This window comes from Panicum virgatum, chromosome 6K (genome assembly GCF_016808335.1).
Source record: "Panicum virgatum strain AP13 chromosome 6K, P.virgatum_v5, whole genome shotgun sequence".
Taxonomy (NCBI): Eukaryota; Viridiplantae; Streptophyta; class Magnoliopsida; order Poales; family Poaceae; genus Panicum; species Panicum virgatum.
Window position 1 is genome coordinate 43,483,528 of NC_053141.1, and position 19,729 is coordinate 43,503,256.

The 19,729-nt window shown below is 47.1% G+C and overlaps 1 protein-coding gene across 1 annotated transcript; it reads right to left on the reverse strand.

Moving 5' to 3' along the window:
- Positions 1 to 16,571: 16,571 nt before the first annotated feature.
- Positions 16,572 to 18,240, reverse strand: LOC120712809. The gene has a single exon (XM_039998700.1). It carries the CDS (start codon positions 18,006 to 18,008, stop codon positions 16,878 to 16,880), a length of 1,131 nt encoding a protein of 376 aa, XP_039854634.1. The 5' UTR covers positions 18,009 to 18,240; the 3' UTR covers positions 16,572 to 16,877.
- Positions 18,241 to 19,729: the final 1,489 nt, after the last annotated feature.

Below are 19,729 nucleotides of genomic sequence, written 5' to 3' on the forward strand. Positions count from 1 at the left end.
TTGATTCTTGGCTGTTCGAAGAACTGTAAATGGAAGCCCCCTTGGCCTCACGGAGGCGTCTGGAGTTCTCAAGAGCCATGGTGCAGTGCAAATCTTGTATCTCTCTCGAGCTGGTAGATGAGCTGTGCGCTCGAGTAGTGCCCCTCGTGTATGAGCTCGCTCTCGCGCAGCAGGTCAGGCAGACAGTCCTGGTCGTAGAGGTACGACTGGGTAGTGTGGAGCAAGTGTACGTCTCCTCCTGTATCCAGAATCGGGGCTGCTGACATGGATGTAGATGGCCTGCCGATCCTCTTCTGGCAAGATGGCCCTGGGTTTCAGACTAAAGTTCGAGTTCTTAATCAGCCTCTCTTTTTTGTAAGGAATAAAGTAGGTGCTCTGCTTTTGCACTATAGTTGGAAGCAAAGTATGTATGTACAAGAGGTTATGAAAACAAAAAAAAGGAAGACTATATTACAGTAATTACAGATCAATCAACTACTCTCCCTTTGTGCCCGTGCTAATCGAGTATCATGAAGGTCTTGTGTGATGACCTCTATTAGTTGTGACGGGCTCTGTGCCTTGCTGTCGAACATCTGGCGCTCCTTCCAAAGGTTTCATGCAATGTAGACGATGTTTTGCAGATGCCGATCTAGTTGTACATTGGCTGTTTGCTGCACATAGGCGATTCCACCAGTCTTTGATCCTGTGTACATTCGGTGTTAGGGGAACACAGAGTTGAGTACGGGCTGCCATCGTGTTCCATACTTCTGAATTCGAGCACTTGGCCATGATGTGAGTGGTCATCTGAATGCGTTTCGATTCCCTGAGCTCTTTGCCATTGAGTCAGGTGTTCAATCTGTCACTTTATCAGACTGAATGTGTATCCTTGAACGTGTAGTTTTCATTGAAATTGATCTGTTTAATTTGGTGCAGCAAATGCATGCCATAGCCATTGTGAACTCTGATACGAAATAGCGATCAACTAGAGATGATTCATTACGTTTGGTGATATGACTGGATGTTGCTGCCAGACGTATTCCTTGCTTGTTCTTCCTTGATTATGTGGATCATGTGTACATCCTTCCTTCCCTGATATCACTGATCATTTGTGCAGAAAGATCTCAAGTCGTATAGCTTGGGTGACAATAGCTTCCAAAATAGGAGTATCGAATTTTTTTTTCTATATAAACTGAACTTGCTTGCAAAATTAAGCCTACACAGGACAATTTCTTCTTCAGTCCAAATTTTATATAAAAGAGAGGCTTAATCATCTCTCCTGGTGCACCTGATTAGCACCTATGTTTGGTTACCACTTACTTGTTAGTTTTGCCTGGTTTTGGGCATTTCTGAGGCTTGCAGGAACAAAGGTATACATAGTAAACACATTAACTGGAACATCCGATTCACCAGGAACAAGGTAAAGAGCTAACCACCAAGCATTATTTTTTTTAATTTGAGGGGTCAACCACCAAGCATTATGGAGCTATGATTGTGGCAGCACGCTCGCACATTGACGCACTGTACTGCCTATGCATGCACCTCAGGCCTCTCATCAGGTTCTTTATATACAAGCTGAACGAAGGCAAAAAGAAGCAGAAGAAAATAGCAAAGATCCAGGGAGAAGACACTAGAGAGGTGGGAAACCAACTTAGAAAAAGAGGTGCTAATGCCTCGTGCATGTGATGCATCCTCCTCTTCTGCACTCATGATTTTCGTATGAGTAGTGTAGAGGTAGTCTTGAACCCAAGCATCTCGGCGAGTTCTCCGCTCTGAACCTAACCGGTGACCGCATGTATGGGAGGCTTCAGGATTGATTCTTGGCCAGTGATTTCTCGAGGAACAGCATATGGAAGCCGGCGGCTTGCTCGTCGCCTCCGACTAGTCGTCGCAAGATCGAGAGGAACTTGAGCACCTCGTGACAGAACCGTCAAATTAAAACTCTAAATTAAGCATAATGACTGTCATTTGAATACATCAGGCGTATGTGCTTAACAGTTTAATTTGGCAGTCCTTTCTCAACCCATAGCCCGATCGAAACAACACCGATAGTCCCACGCGAAGACAGACACAGATGGTAGAAGCACGACAATTACTTAAAAATACGAGAGTAACACACGATAGAGATATGAAGTTTAACAAACCAAGTTCAAATACACATAAGACTTACATAATTTATATAACTTAAATAATTTACAAACTTTATAATAAAGTAGCCAAATTTCAAACGGGAAAAAAACCTAGAACTATACTAGTGTTCTGCCTCTATACCACCGGCCAGACCGGTTCACCCAACCGGCCAGACCGGCCTACAATGAAAACCACTTGAACTACCGGTCAGACCGGTCCACGGACCGGTCAGACCGGTCTAACAAAACAGACAGGTTGCACATGCAGCCCACACATGCACAACCCCGCAGCCTCCTAATCTAACTATCTGGTGTCACAGCCCTGGAAAAAAAAGAAAAGAAAATAAAATAAAAATCCCACGCCGGGCCCACCCGTCAGCCTCCCCTTCCCTCCCTTCTCTCTGTTCTGCTCGGCGCCGCGCGCACGTGTTGCCCGTCGCCGGCGTTCATCCTCGCGAGACGCGCCACATGACGGCCATCCTCGTGTTCCGTGCCAACCCCTCCCTCTTCTCATCGCCTCAAGACCCAGCCCCAGTCTCGCTCCCCCTCAAACCCTAGCCCGCTCCCCTCCTCCATTACTGCCGCCCCGAGCTCCCTCCCCGTCGCCGATTCGCCGTCTCCGGTGAGCGCCGCCTCAATTCCTTGCGCGGGGAGCTTCACCTCCCTCCACGTGACCGATTTCGCCCCTAACTCGGCCCCCTCTCCCTCCCTGCAGGGCCGCCGACGAGCGCCTCTACCCGCCGCCGCCTCTGCTCGTCGCGCCGCTCCTCCGCCGCCGTTCCCCGCCGTCCAACCCGCCGGTGAGAATCGCCGCCGTTCCCTCCACCCCGTGCGCGCCTTCCCTTCCCCACTCCGGTCCCGCCTCTCCGCGCCGCCTCACGCCGCGTCGCGCGCGTCGCGCCGCGCGCGCGGTGTCCGCGCGCACCACGCGCCCACGGCGCGCCCTGGCCGCGCCCCGCCGCGGGTCAAGGCCACTGGTTGGCCTTGACTAGGGCTGGTGGGCCGCTGGCCCATGGGCCCCGCCTGTCAGCCTCAGGGCTGGCTGGCTGTGGGTGCACCTAGCGATTTAGATAGATTTTTATTAGGTTTAGTATTTCTGCAATCTTGTAAAATCCATAGAAATTCGTGTATAGCTCCAAAAATTATGAAACTTATTGTGTTAGATTCCTCTAGCTGAGATCTACTTAGGAAAAATATTGTTTTCCATGTTACCTTAATATGGATTTATCTATAGTTTTATCTTTCAAAAGAGAGTTTAATGCTTAGTTATTTGTATACTGCTCGAAAAATGCCAAACCAAATTTTGTTAGGTTCCTCGTGAAATATTCTTTCCAGTGGTGCAACTTACTCATGTTTCCTTGCTGCTTGTTAGGGGTTTATTTCGATTTCGTGCTTGCTGTCCAAAATGTCTTTTAATATAGAACTTTTTGCTGGAAAATGAGAAAATAGTAAAACCAGTCTTTTTAGCTTTGTTTTCATGCCTAGTTTCTATGATATTTTTCTTGGATTTGTTTAGTTAAGTTTGCATTCCTTTTCTATTTTACCTTGTTTAGAGTGGCTGAAAACTTATATGTTTATGATTAATTATAGGAAAATGTTTTTCTGCTACAAAACCAATTTTCATGAGTTCCTTGTATTGTTCTATGCATGCTCAATTATTTCCATGATTTATTCTTGTCGTTAAGTTAATTTCTTAATTCTTGCATCACATTCATGCATTTTAGTGACCGAACCGTCGGAGAACGAACTCGTGGAGCCCGCTGAGTCCGTTGAGCCTGAACCCGGAATCCCGTTCGTGGTCGAATCCGAAGTTAACCAAGGCAAGCAGCTAAACATATTCCTTGCACCTATCTAATCTGTTTTAGTTTAGCTATTCCACTTGGGTATTGTGGCTATATATGTTTAGTATGTATGTATTGCATTGTTGTACCTATCTTTATGCATAAACCTTCCTTAATTTGTTATCCTTATTCTTGGCACTAGTTAGTTAGTTAATTATTTAACTTGACTAGATGCTTAGCCCTGCTTAGAATACTTCTTTTGCTCACTAGACAAGAATGGTTTGGAAGTTCACACTTACCGATAATCCTTGATCGCACTGGTCCGGTTTGGGTGGTAAAGAAGTGGGAGTACCGAGGTTCGAGCGGAATGTTAGGGCCTAGAGAATGAAGTCACATGGGCATAGTCCGCTTGGATCTATTAAGGACCGAGTGGATGCCATCGGCCTTGAGCACCTTTCCGTGCTACCACATATCCAATATAATGGAACGGATAAGCCAATTACCTTTTTTGACTTGATCATTGATGTGCAGTACTAGCTATGTGGCTACGGGCTATGCAGAGAGGCTTAGTGTGTCCCCAGGTGGACCTATGTGTAGGAAAGTTTAGAAATGTCCCTGGTGGAACTAAGTCTCTACTCGTAAGATAGGTGTGAGGTTCAATGATCGAGTCTTGTTGGGAACGGTTGACGTGAGTACCCCCTTGCCCGGCGTGATTGGTCGGGTGAGTCGCATGGTCCTCGCGTCGTGTGGGTAAAGTAGTACACCCTTGCAAAGTTATAATCAATTCGAATTGCCGCGCTCTCAGATATGAGCAAGCTCTTGGTTCGCCGAATTCCTCTTAGAGAGTTTCGGTATTGTTGGTTTTGGAATCATGTCTTGTCAATGATCTATTGATTATTATGTTATCCTTTTAATCAACTAAAATTTTGGGGGCTTCGGGCAACCCTAATTAATTTTGCTAGGAGATATTCTAGGAAGCTCATGCTTATGCAATAATTACTTAACCCTAAAGCTTTTACTTGAGCCAATGCATGATCCTTGCATATTTAATCGCGTAAGTCTTGCGGAGTACCTTTGTACTCAGGGTGCTTTCTAAACCTAGTTGCAGGTGAGCCAGAAGTGGTGTTCGGCCACTTCTACCCCGCTAATCCTAATGCGGGGGAGGAGTAGGCCGTTGCGGCTGTGGTGATGTCCTTCAGCAAGGCATCATCATCTTAAGTATGTTTTATCGTAGCTGAACTTCGGGAGGGCATGTAAATTCAATAAATTTTACGTTTCTATTAAATATAACTTTCGTGAGCCCAAGGCTTTTAAGTGAAGCTTGAAACCTACCTATATCGAACTTGTAATATTAAGTTTCGAACTCTGGTATTGTAAAACTGCTCTTTGTGGATTATTGGCGATGTATTCGATTGTAAACGGTATGTGCATATGCTGATTCTGGGCGTATGTTGGAGCACATACCGGGACTACCGGATTTGATATTATTTTTGGATGAATAACGTGTCGGTTATTCGTGTCTCTAGATGTGGGATAACACGTGGCACGCTCTCCGGCAAGCACGTGTTAACTCTCATCTGGATGATAATGACCGGTGGTTCGTTTAAAATAGTATCAAATTGGGCGGTTCTCACAACGGGTATCAGAGCTGAGGTTTCCATAAAGTGAACCTAAAATTTGCTTAGTAGGGTTTGGGTAAAATAAAATTTGATCACTTGCACTAAGATTTACATTTGTTAAAAATTTGAATCTAAGGTGAAATGCTACCTTTCTTCCTTGGTCTTAGAGCTAATTCCTCCTTATTGCTTCATTTGTTTAATTAAAATGTGCTTAACCCCTCTTGTCTGCATGAGTAGCGGGAGCGTAGGAACACCCTTTCACCTGCTGGAAACCTTTTGAGCCTTTTATCGTGGTTGAGAAGGTGGGAATCACCAATTGTCCTGAGCGCTATTAGGAGGGTTCTAGCGCTGCTGGACAATGCGGTTGTTTTGGGTCGTAAGTGAGTGCTAGAACGTTAAGGCGTGCTCACGATGTGAGGAGACGTCATGTTGCATTCATACCTTGCATGCATGCATACTTTCTTTTGGTTTTCAAATCTGCATCTAACCAATCTAGTGTGTCGTGATCTAGATTTCGTTGAACTCGTTCTTGCTAATCTTAGTGGACCAAATCTACTCTATCTCTTAGAGTTGCTACTCCGGTGTTGATCGTGTGTTAGATTTTTATCTACACATTGTCTTTCCACCCTTCCTTTGAGCATTCTCCATCTTTCATTCCTGACCGCTAACCATTTTGTTTATTAACAGGATGGTGTTGCGTTCGGGAACCGAGAGGGATGGTGCCAATGGTTCGGGTGGCAATAACAATCGCAACAACGAGGATCCCCTTCCTAATCCTACCGTTCACCCAACCCTCGCGGATGTCCTGGCCCGACAAACTGAACTCATGGCTCACCTAGTCAATCAGATGGGCAATGCCGGCAATAATGGTCCAAGGGCTGAGCCTCAAGTGAACAGGTTTGGGGATTTCTTCCGCACCAACCCGCCCATCTTTCGTGGCTCCAAGGATCCTCTGGATGCGGATTTCTGGCTCAATGTCATTGAAGAAAAACTTGGTCTTATTGAGTGTGAGCCATATGAGAAGGTTTTATTTGCTGCTCATCAACTGCATGATGCCCCTGGGGCTTGGTGGCGGAACTTCAAGGCATCTCACCCTGCCAACCACCGCTTCACCTGGGAGGAGTTCCGTACAGCTTTTCGCTCCTTCCATATTCCCAAGGGTATCATGGACATCAAGAAGAAGGAATTTCTGAATCTCACTCAAGGAAGTCGGGATGTGATGGCCTATGTCAACGCCTTCAACACTCTCTCCCAATATGCACCTGAAGAAGTGGCCACCGATGCCAAGAAGCAAGAACACATGTACGATGGGCTCTCTGCAGAGTTGCAAGACAAGCTCTCTACTACCAAGTTTGAAGATTTCAACGACTTGGTGAATATCGCTATCAGAGCTGAGCACAAGATGAAGAATCTGGAAGCCAAGAACAAGCGCCCCGCTTCTACCTCGGCAGGCAGTAGCTCCTCACGTCCACGTCTGGGGCCTTCTCCTTTTCCACCTCGGGCACCGGGTACTCAACCTCCCCGTCCTATGTGGATTGTGCGTCACCCTCAACCTCCTCAAGGACAAGCTCCTAGGCCGATCAATGCCTATTGGAGCAATCCAAATGTTGCCGCAAAGAGTCCATGCTACAATTGTGGTGGTATAGGCCATTTCTCCAGGGAATGCCCCTCTCCGAGGCGTGGCGGTGCCTTCAATGCACCCAGGCCTAATAATCCTCTACCTCTAGCACAGCGCCAAGAAATTAAGCCACAACAAGCTCCTAAACGTGGCCGCCTCAACTACACTACCGCCGAAGAAATTCCGGAGAATGCCGAAGTCCTCATGGGTACGCTCCTAATTAATTCCCATCCTGTTATGGTTCTTTTTGATTCTGGAGTAACTTTTTCTTTCATCAGTAAGAAATTTATGCTGCATAGTAAGCTTGAGATGCAAAACCTACAAGTGTCATACCATATAGAATCACCAGGTGGGGAAATCATTGCCAGACACTTTGCTAGTGAGGTTCCAATTCTCATTGAGGGAGTTACTTTTCGAGCCAATTTTCTCATTTTAGACAAGCTGGAGTTAGATGTGATTCTTGGGATGAATTGGTTGGGTAAGCATGACGGAGTTATCAAATGTGGGCCCCGTACCATTGATCTTTTACACCCTTCTGGGAGTAGAGTTTTACTGTCTCTTGCCAAGGGGGAATCTTGTTTATATGCCTCGATGAGTACCAAAGCCACAGCGTTGGAAGATATTCCCGTGGTTTGTGAGTATCCGGATGTCTTTCCAGAAGAATTACCGGGTATGCCTCCTGATTGTGAGGTGGAATTCATTATAGAGCTCATGCCCGGGACTGCTCCTATCTCTAGACAGCCTTACCGAATGCCTCCCAATGAGTTGAAGGAATTGAAGAAACAACTCAAGATTCTGTTGGATAAGGGTTTCATTCGTCCGAGCTCCTCTCCTTGGGGATGCCCGGCTCTTTTTGTGAAGAAGAAAGATGATAGTTTACGAATATGTGTTGATTACCGTCCATTAAACGAAGTCACTGTCAAGAACAAATATCATCTTCCTCAGATTGATATCTTATTTGATCAACTCTCGGGAGCTCGATATTTCTCCAAGATTGATTTAAGGTTAGGTTATCATCAAATCAAGATCCGGAAAGAAGATATTCCAAAAACGGCTTTCTCTACTAGATATGGTCTCTATGAATTCACTGTTATGTCCTTCGGCCTCACCAATGCGCCGGCTTATTTCATGTATTTGATGAATAGCATCTTCATGGAGGAACTTGATGTCTTTGTGATCATCTTCATTGATGATATTCTCATTTATTCCAAGACTCAAGAAGATCATGCTCGTCATATTCATATCGTCCTCCAAAAGCTTAGAGAACATCGTCTTTATGCCAAGTTCAGCAAATGTAAGTTTTGGCTTGAAAAGGTCTCTTTTCTTGGTCATGTCCTCTCCAAGGATGGTATTGTTGTGGATCCTAGCAAGGTGCAAGATGTTCTTGATTGGAAGCAACCTCAGAATGTCCATGAGATTCGGAGTTTTCTTGGACTTGCGGGATATTATCGCCGGTTCATAGAGAACTTCTCTAAAATTTCGAAGCCTATGACCGAGTTACTGAAAAATGGGGTCAAGTTTGAGTGGTCCCCAGCCTGTGAAGTAGCCTTTCAAACCCTTAAGGATCGCCTCACTACTGCTCCAGTTCTTTCTCAGCCAGATATTTCCAAAAGTTTCGATGTGTATTGCGATGCTTCTCGCATCGGTCTTGGCTGTGTTCTTATGCAAGAAGGCCGAGTGGTGGCCTATGCTTCTCGTCAACTCAAGCGACATGAAGAAAATTATCCTACCCATGATTTAGAGCTTGCGGCTGTTGTCCATGCTCTAAAGATATGGCGTCATTATCTGCTTGGCAATCATTGCAATATCTATACTGATCATAAGAGTCTCAAATACATTTTCACTCAATCTGATCTCAACATGAGGCAACGTCGGTGGCTTGAACTGATCAAGGATTATGATATTGAAGTGCACTATCATCCCGGTAAGGCAAATGTCATCGCCGATGCACTAAGCCGAAAGGCTCAATGCAACTACTTGACCATAGCTCATCCTGTGCATACTCTCTGTGATGATCTTCAGAAACTCAGAATTTCTATGGTCAAAGAAGGCTATCTTGCTACCCTTACAGTCAAATCTGATTTTTATGATCAAATTAAGGAAGTCCAAAAGAAGAATAAGGGTATGGCTCGAATTCGGGAGTTAATGAATGAGGGCAAAGCTCGATGTTTCTCTACGGATAATGAAGGAGTTCTATTCTTTGGAAAGTGAATTGTGGTGCCTAAGGATCATAACCTCAGGCGAATTATCCTTGATGAAGCCCACAGTTCTCAATTCTCCATTCATCCGGGCAGTACCAAAATGTATCAAGATCTCAAGCAAAGGTTTTGGTGGACCCGCATGAAGCGAGAAATCGCTCGATATGTCACCGAGTGCGATGTTTGCCAAAGGGTTAAAGCTGAGCATCTCAAACCAGCTGGTACTCTTCAGCCCTTACCTATTCCATCATGGAAGTGGGAAGAAATTGGAATGGATTTCATCACTGGATTACCCAAGTCTTCTCAAGGATATGATTCCATATGGGTAATCGTGGATCGTTTGACAAAATCGGCCCATTTCCTTCCAGTAAAGACTACGTATCATGTCAAGCAATATGAGGAGTTATATCTCACTCGCATTGTCTGTCTTCATGGTGTTCCTAAGAAAATTGTCTCTGATCGTGCTCCTCAGTTTGTTGCTCACTTTTGGAGAAGTCTTCATGAAGCCATGGGAACTGATCTCACCTATAGCACTGCTTATCATCCTCAAACCGACGGTCAAGCCGAGAGAGTCAATCAAGTCTTAGAAGACATGCTGCGAGCCTGTGCTCATATATATGAGAAGTAATGGGTTACTTGCTTACCATTTGCAGAGTTCTCCTATAACAATAGTTATCAAGCAAGTATCAAAATGTCACCTTTTGAAGCTCTCTATGGAAGACGGTGCAGAACTCCGATCAATTGGTCCGAATCTGGAGAAAGGCCTTTCTTTGGTCCGGATTTGGTAAAAGATGCTGAGGATCAAGTCAGCATTATTCGTGAGAATCTTCACATTGCTCAATCTCATCAAAAGACTTATGCTGATCGTCGTCACCGAGAACTTTATCTTAAAGTTGGCGATTATGTCTATCTTAAGGTTTCTCCATTTAAGGGCACTCGCCGTTTTCAAGTCAGAGGAAAATTAGCGTCACGCTATGTCGGACCTTTTCGGATCATCAAGAAAGTTGGAGCCGTGGCTTACCAATTGAAACTTCCTCAATCACTCTCCGCAGTGCACAATGTCTTCCATATCTCTCAATTGAAGCAGTGCCATCGTGTTCCAACTGACGCCATTGACCTAGAGTCACTTGATCTTCAACCGGGTCTTACCTACGAAGAACACCCAATTGCCATTCTTGATCGAGATGAAAGAAAGGTGAAGCGTAACATGGTGAAGTTTATAAAGGTTCAATGGAGCAATCATTTCGAAGATGAAGCCACGTGGGAGCGTGAGGATGGGTTACGTCAGGAATACCCTGAATTCTTTTCTGACGGGTAAGTTTTCTCTCTATCACCCCACTTTCTTGATGAAGTTCATAGTTCTAGATGTTATATATGTGTACACAGTCACCATCAAGAAAACCCTAGGAATGTCTCACACCACATTATCCCTGCCTTTGTGCATCATCTCTTAGATGTTTATCTTGTCTAGGTGAATATGGCCTCAACCTAGTCCGAGTTTTATCCTCTCCTCTTGTCTACATAAATCTTGGGACGAGATTTTCTTAGGGGGGGAGAGTTGTCACAGCCCTGGAAAAAAAGAAAAGAAAATAAAATAAAAATCCCACGCCGGGCCCACCCATCAGCCTCCCCTTCCCTCCCTTCTCTCTGTTCTGCTCGGCGCCGCGCGCATGCGTCGCCCGTCGCCGGCGTTCAACCTCGCGAGACGCGCCACGTGCCGGCCATTCTCGTGTTCCGTGCCAACCCCTCCCTCTTCTCATCGCCTCAAGACCCAGCCCCGGTCTCGCTCCCCCTCAAACCCTAGCCTGCTCCCTTCCTCGATTACCGCCGCCCCGAGCTCCCTCCCCGTCGCCGATTCGCTGTCTCCGGTGAGCGTTGCCTCGATTCCTTGCACTGGGAGCTTCACCTCCCTCCCCATGACCGCTTTCGCCCCTAACTCGGCCCCTCTCCCTCCCTGCAGGGCCGCCGGCGAGCGCCTCCGCCCGCCGCCGCCTCTGCTCGTCGCATCGTTCCCCACCGTCCAACCCGCCGGTGAGAATCGCCGCCGTTCCCTCCACCCCGTGCGCGCCTTCCCTTCCCCACTCCGGCCCCGCCTCTCCACGCCGCCTCACGCCGCCGTCCGCTGGCGCCGCCGCGTCGCACGTGTCGCGCCGCGCGAGCGGTGTCCGCGCGCCCCACGCGCCCACGGCGCGCCCTGGCCGCGCCCCGCCGCGGGTCAAGGCCACTGGTTGGCCTTGACTCGGGCTGGTGGGCCGCTGGCCTGTGGGCCCCGCCTGTCAGCCTCAGGGCTGGCTGGCTGTGGGTGCACCTAGCGATTTAGCTAGGGTTTTATTAGGTTTAGTATTTCTGCAATCTTGTAAAACCCATAGTAATTCGTGTATAGCTCCAAAAATTATGAAACTTATTGTGTTGGATTCCTCTAGCTGAGATCTACTTAGAAAAAATATTGTTTTGCATGTTACCTTGCTATGGATTTATCTATAGTTTTATCTTGCAAAAGTGTGTTTAATGCTTATTTATTTGTATACTGCTCGAAAAATGCAAAATCAAATTTTGTTAGGTTCCTCGTGAAATATTATTTCTAGTGGTGCAACTTACTCATGTGTTTCCTTGCTGCTTGTTAGGGTTTTATTTCGATTTTGTGCTTGCTGTCCAAAATGTGGTTTAATATAGAACTTTTTGCTGGAAAATGAGAAAATAGTAAAAACCAATTTTGTTAGCTTTGTTTTCATGCCTAGTTTCTATGATATTTTTCTTGGATTTGTTTAGTTAAGTTTGCATTCCTTTTCTGTTTTACCTTATTTAGAGTGGCTGAAAACTTATATGTTTATGATTAATTATAGGAAAATGTTTTTTTGCTGCAAAACCAATTTTCATGAGTTCCTTGTATTGTTCTCTGCATGCTCAATTATTTCCATGATTTATGATTGTCGTTAAGTTAATTTCTTAATTCTTGCATCGCATTCATGCATTTTAGTGACCGAACCGTCGGAGAACGAACTCGTGGAGCCCGCCGAGTCCGTTGAGCCTGAACCCGGAATCCCGTTCGTGGTCGAACCCGAAGTTAACCAAGGCAAGCAGCTAAGCATATTCCTTGCACCTATCTAATCTGTTTTAGTTTAGCTATTCCACTTGGGTATTGTGGGCTATATATGTTTAGTATGTATGTATTGCATTGTTATACCTATCTTTATGCATAAACCTTCCTTGATTTGTTATCCTTATTCTTGGCACTAGTTAGTTAGTTAATTACTTAACTTGACTAGATGCTTAGCCCTGCTTAGAATACTTCTTTTGCTCGCTAGACAAGAATGGTTTGGAAGTTCACACTTACCAATAATCCTTGATCGCACTGGTTCGGTTTGGGTGGTAAAGAAGTGGGAGTACCGAGGTTCGAGCGGAATGTTAGGGCCTAGAGAATGAAGTCACATGGGCATAGTCCGCTTGGATCTATTAAGGACCGAGTGGATGCCATCGGCCTTGAGCACCTTTCCGTGCTACCACATATCCAACATAATGGAACGGATAAGCCAATTACCTTCTTTGACTTGATCATTGATGTGCAGTACTAGCTACGTGGCTACGGGCTATGCAGAGAGGCATAGTGTGTCCCCAGGTGGACCTATGTGTAGGAAAGTTTAGAAATATCACTGGTGGAACTAAGTCTCTACTCGTAAGCTAGGTGTGAGGTTCAATGATCGAGCCTTGTTGGGAACGGTTGACGTGAGTACCCCCTTGCCCGGTGTGATCGGTTGGGTGAGTCGCATGGTCCTCGTGTCGTGTGGGTAAAGTAGTACACCCTTGCAAGGTTATAATCAATTCGAATTGCCGCGCTCTCAGATATGAGCAAGCTCTTGGTTCGCCGAATTCCTCTTAGAGAGTTTCGGTATTGTTGGTTTTGGAATCATGTCTTGTCAATGATCTATTGATTATTATGTTATCCTTTTAATCAACTAAAATTTTGGGGGCTTCGGGCAACCCTAATTAATTTTGCTAGGAGATATTCTAGGAAGCTCATGCTTATGCAATAATTACTTAACCCTAAAGCTTTTACTTGAGCCAATGCATGATCCCTGCATATTTAATCGCGTAAGTCTTGCGGAGTACCTTTGTACTCAGGGTGCTTTCTAAACCTAGTTGCAGGTGAGCCAGAAGTGGTGTTCGGCCACTTCTACCCCGCTGAACCTAATGCGGGTGAGGAGTAGGCTGTTGCGGCTGTGGTGATGTCCTTGAGCAATGCATCATCATCTTAAGTATGTTTTATCGTAGCTGAGCTTCGGGAGGGCATGTAAATTCAATAAATTTTACGTTTCTGTTAAATATAACTTTCGTGAGCCCAAGGCTTTTAAGTGAAGCTTGAAACCTACCTTTATCGAACTTGTAATATTAAGTTTCGAACTCTGGTATTGTAAAACTGCTCTTTGTGGATTATTGGCGATGTATTCGATTGTAAACGGTATGTGCATATGCTGATTCTGGGCGTATGTTGGAGCACATACCGGGACTACCGGATTTGATATTATTTTTGGATGGATAACGTGTCGGTTATTCGTGTCTCTAGATGTGGGATAACACGTGGCACGCTCTCCGGCAAGCACGTGTTAACTCTCATCTGGATGATAATGACCGGTGGTTCATTTAAAATAGTATCAAATTGGGCGGTTCTCACATCTGGTCCCATGACCTCACATTCCTCTGCGTCTCGGTGGATGAACTTGACGCAGCAGGGACAGAAGTCAACGTCTAGGTGTCCTGAAACAAAAATTGGTGGCAACAAACCCTGAACAACTAATACTCAGCAAGACTTACCCGACCAGTGGGTATACTTAGCCCATATACCTAGACATGCAAGACATTTTGCTGGTGGTTTATTTTGCAGAAAAAGCGACTAAAGTAATTCCTTATTTTCAACTTTTAGCTCCATTTTCTATATGCTTAAATCATCAACTAGTATTTGCATCTCCTAAGCAACCATAGCAACTATTGAATATTAATTCAAGATAATTAATTTCAACCATCACTTAAATTCCATAAAGCATTACTACGATGCGGTGCTGCGATCAAGGTGCTCATATCCGAGAGTGACTGACGGCAAATCGATCCGATTTAACCTTGCAAGGTGGATCTAACCAACACGGCACGCGTAAGCCCCGTCGGACCACACGCACCAACACTTCCCCTCCCCGCCTCGAACTACAGGAACCAGGCCAACGACATATAGTCAGCCGAGCCCTACGTGAGACCGCCAAAAGTAAACATATGCAACCCCTTTCTCCGCGGCCACTCGACTACCCTAGGAGTTGGGTGCGGGTTCCTGTACTTTCGAAGCGAGGCGTACTAGGCTCACCGGTTTCGACTACCTCCTACTCCCAGTATGCGGTTAGTACATTTCAAACATGATCAGCAGGCCCAGATAACGGACGGTCCTTAACCGACACAGACGAAGCTACACCTTCCCCGTCCGGTCTCACATTCCATTTCCTTCCATTCTTGGATTCCGTAACTCATATCCAGAAATTATAAAACATCCTATATCTCGCGAGTAACTGGAAATTACTCGACTTCTACCGAGAACTATTAAGCATATCATTACTATCGTCCTATACATACTAGTATAACTCCAGAGTACCTAGGGATCATGCAACTAGGGTTCCAAATAACTCCTGAACGTAATGCGCAAGTAATAGATACATATATTGAGTCATAAATTAAAATAGTAGGATGTGCACCGGGGCTTGTCTTGAGATTGCTGCTCAGCGCTAGGGTCAACTAGGCCTTAGGCCGATTCCTCACGAACCTCCTGCTGCGGGGCTTGCCCCTGTGGCTCCTGTGGCCCCGCAACCACCTCGTACACCACCTCCTCTGTCGCGGCTGCTACACGTATGCATATGATATGAGTGAATGCAAATATGGTTTTTCAATCTTTGAACACCCGATATCCGAAAACAATTGCTAACAAATTGACTTAACTTTCCTAAGTACTACACATCAAATCAAATCTAATCCAACTGGTTTTATGTTTTTAGCATGCTCCTAACTCCAATTATACATTTAACAAGTTAGAAAAGTATTTTATCAAACATAAATAAAAATGCATATAAAAAGTTGTCAAATAACACATTTCATGGTTTAATCATATAGAGTATGAAGATACGAAGCTAACAAAATTAGTTTTGTATTTTTCTGATTTTTTTGCAATTTTTTTGTGTATTTTACAAGTACTGTTGCACAATGTTGATCGGAAGTTCCGACAAGGTGACGGAAGTTCCGACCACCGACAGAAGTTTCGGGTAAGTTCCGATAAAGGGTCCTCGGCCGATTGGAATTAATTTGTCGGAAGTTCCGACATGGGGTAGGAAGTTCCCACAAGCACGTTTTCAGCCAAAAACAGAGATTCTTATTACGGGAAAACTAACCAATCAAAATCGAAACCCTTTTAAATCCTAGTGGAGGGATGCATATAGAGATGGTCGATCAAAGAAAATCGCTTAGAATCTCCTAGAAAGATAGATCGGGACGGCACAAGTTTGAATACCTATGATGAGCTTTTCTTGCACGAAGAAATTGAAATCCAAGGTACCCTTGGGAGGAGCTCGTGGGGAGGAAGGTTCCTCACCCGATTTGAAGCTTCCTTGGTCTTGGAATCACGTTTAGGGCATCATGGAGAGGGAGGGCTCATGAGGGAGAGAGTGAGCTCGTGAGTGAAGTGAGGGAGAGAGGTGACCGGAGAAAGTGAGAGTGAGGAAGAGAGAGAGTAATATTTTCTATTTAAATAATTGTGGAGCACACCTGTCACTACAAGTTCAACCGGTTAGACCGGTTGTCCTGACCGATCAGACCGGTCCGAGCTGAACTGACTCAAGGATTGTTGGAAGAGTTTTTCCCTAATGGTTTGTGGCACTAATGACTGCCACTAGCCTTAATGATTGGTAATTAACACCCTAGGTGTTACACTGCTCTCAGAAGAGTCCTCGATCGAGAGAAATGTGAGGACGAGTCGTCGCGAGAGTCCACTTATCGTTCTCAGAGGACGACCTAGAGGACTTCGACAGCCGTCGTCGTCGTCGTGGCTTGCAGCGAATTCGGGTGCCACTCTTAGATAGGGATCAATTCAGTGCGTCACTTACAGGTGGGGCTAGCTAAATCCAGCAGCCCTGTGAGTTAGGATTGCAATTAGGTTGCCATTCAGTCTGCATCTCCAAGAGTGCCTTTTTTATTTTATTTTTTTATTTGTTTTTACAAGGGCGAAAGAAGGCATAAGCATTGTTCTCGCATTCAGATTGTGATGCTGAACTAGTTGCTTACATGATCCAGCACAGAAATAACCAGAACAATCCACCCACAAGTTGCCACCATCCTTCAATACATTATTTGCTCAAAAACCATGGCTAAAATCAAGCAGCACGGACAAATGAGCAGCCTCAAATCGCTAATAGTAGCGGATTGCTAGAGCTAGTAAAGCTGTAGGCGCGAAACTAGGAGCAGGGCTGCAGCTTGCCCGCGGCGGTGAGCTGCCGCCTGCCGGCGTGGCTGCGCGATGGCCGCCGGGGCTAAGCTCACCGCAGGCGCGCCTCCAATGCCTTCTTGAGCTCCTCGCCCACGTCGTCCGGCGCGGCCGCCTTCTCGGGCGCGGGTTCCCTCGCGGCACCCCGGGGGCGGTCCGGCTTCGCGGGGAACGCGTGGTAAGGCGGCGGCGGCGGCGGCGGCGGCGCGGTCGCCGCCACCCTGCCCTCGCCTCTGGCGCCGGCGACAGCCGCGGGCGTGCTCCTCCTGCTGCCGCTCCGGATCTCGGCGCGGAGGTCCTCCACGGCGCGGCGCAGCAGCATGTTGTCCACGTTCAGCGACTCCAGCTGCCGCCTCACCAGCGAGAACGCCGCCGCCTCGCCGTCTCCCGGGCCGTCCGGCGCGTCCACGCACAGCGGGGAGGGGTTCCTTCTGCCCGCGTCGGCGCGCGGGGACTGCTCGATGGAGAGCTTGCTCATGACCAGCAGCGGCATCTTGCTGACGGGCGCGCGCGCGCCCTTGCTGCTGCGGCCGCCGCCGCCGTCCGCGAGGAGCTTCGGCGGCACGCGCAGGCCCCAGTTGAACCGCAGGCTCGCCCTGCCCCACAGCGGGAGCACGCTACGCGTCGTCAGCCGCATCCCGGACAGCAGCGCGCCGACCCCGCTCTTGGTCCCCGCCGCTGCGAGCCCGCTCCCGGTGAACGAGAACGGCGGCCTGTAGCCGAACTCCTGCTCGCGGCCGTGGCCGAGGCCGTCGGCGTCGGGGGGCGCCTCCCCGACCTTACGGGGCGCCGGGGCGGCGCCGTCGGCGGCGGAGCGGAGCGTGTGGGAGAGCGAGAAGTCGCCGAGGCGGGGCTTTAGCCGGAGGAAGAAGGCCGGCGTGGAGGGGTCGGAGGAGAGGAGGTTGAACTCGGCGGCGAGCACGAAGGGCGCCCGCGCCGGGGAGCCGAGCGGGCCGAGCCCCGCGCGGACGGCGAGCGCGAAGGGGAGGCCCGGGTCGTTGGGGCGGTACGAGAGGCGGAGCGCCGGGCCGGACGCGAAGGCGGTGGAGAGGTCGAAGCGGAGCTCGCGCGGGTCGCCGCCCGCCGCGAGGCCCGACTGGAACGGCAGCCCGAGCACGCCGACGGGAACCTTGGCCCGCATCAGCGGCCGGTCGTCGTCGCGGAACTTGATCGAGGCCTTCATCGGGCTCGCCGGCTGCTCGGTCGCCCGGTCAGAGCTCGTGGTACCGGGAGGTGGGTTCCGGGCGGCGGCGCCGCCGGCGAGATGGACACCCTGCGGCGACTGCGAGGTGGGGATCGATTTGGATTGGGAGTGGAAGGCAGAGGTGGGCTGGGCGCGGGGCGTGTCCTTTCTTTCTTTTGCAGCTGCTCTTCACGTGTAATTACTAGCGTGCCATCCGCCTCGGCATTGGCTACTTCTGGCGAGGTCACCCACCGCCATGTGTTGGTCACTTCGTCTTTCATGGTGGGAAGTAGAGCTGCAGCTCCCACACAGGCAGAGAAGCTGTGGTTTATCAGACACGAATCAATGCATCATCCATCAGACGGTGGCCTCTTTCAGAAGCAATGCATCATCCATCAACCAGTGTCGATTTACGAAGATCGAACAAAAGTTTGGTTCGTCCCCTGCTGTGTACAAATCGAATTGTGGAGCCCGCATGGTGATTAAAGAAATAAAAAGGAGCAGCATTCTCTCCTCTCCAAGCTGAACCAGGGGCATCCACGGCCGTGTTTGGTTTTTTTCGTGGATTTACTGTAGCACGCTTTGACCAAAATTTTAGAGTAGTAAACCAAGTCTAATTACAAAACCACTTCCACAACCCCGTGTAAATCGCGAGACGAATCTAATAAGGTCTTTGACCGCGCGATTAGAGGATGGTTACTGTAGCATCACTGTAGCAAATCATCAATTAATTACTGTCATTAGATTCATCTCAAAAAGTTACATCCGTCCCAGAAAAAATTTTACAAATAGACTTCATTTAGTACTCATGCGGACGTTCGTCTTTTTATATAAATTTGATGGGACAGTTAACTAAACGCAGCCCACGTATGAGTTACTGTGTGCTGCTGATTTTTCTACTGCCCCCGGTTCGACTCGTCTGCAGAGGTTGATTTTAAAAAGATTCCCGAACGGTTGGACTGGTGCAGTGTACAAATCGGCTTCTCCTTCGCTCTCGGCCATGTTTGGTTAGGAGGGAAAAAAATTATGAAAATTTTTAGCAGTTTTGACAACTAATTAGATGTACTAAATAAAGTCTAATTATCGAATCATCTCCAAAACTATGGTACTGTAGCATTTACTGTAGCTAATGAGACTTTTGACTATACGAATAGGAATTATTAGACCCGGTTATTGTAGCATCACTGTAGTCAATTATGATGAAACTTGGTTTATTAAATTCATCTCGAAAAATTACAATCATCCATGAAAATGTTTCGCAAATAAACTTCGTTTAATACTTTATGCACATATTTGTCTTTTTGTGAAAAATTTTGGATCATGTAAGCCAAACACGGCCTGACAGAAGATCCTGCAAACAGATAAAGAACGGTACTGCGTAGTAGGTACAAGTATTTGATTTGATCACGAGACGCCGAGCAGCAACCGGTTTGTTTTGGTGAACGTTTCCTCTCTTCATGACGAGGTTTCATTGCTCAACCGGTTCGAATCTCTGAAAGGTGATTGTCTATTTACTAGTATCTCTACCAAACACTATGGGCATCGTGTTAATTTCTAATATATGCTTCGTCATGACATGCACCGAATAACATTATGGTATGCTAGTGACTAGCATACCATATTTACTGTGGACCTCACCTTAATTTAACTAGTAGTAGTCGTAACTAATCACTTCATTTTAATCATCACGTCATTTTAATCATCTTGGTGCTGCTCCAATC

Coding starts and splice junctions, on each gene's coding strand:
- LOC120712809 (XM_039998700.1), bottom strand. CDS start 18,008: ATGAAGGCCTCGATCAAGTTCCGCGACGACGACCGGCCGCTGATGCGG.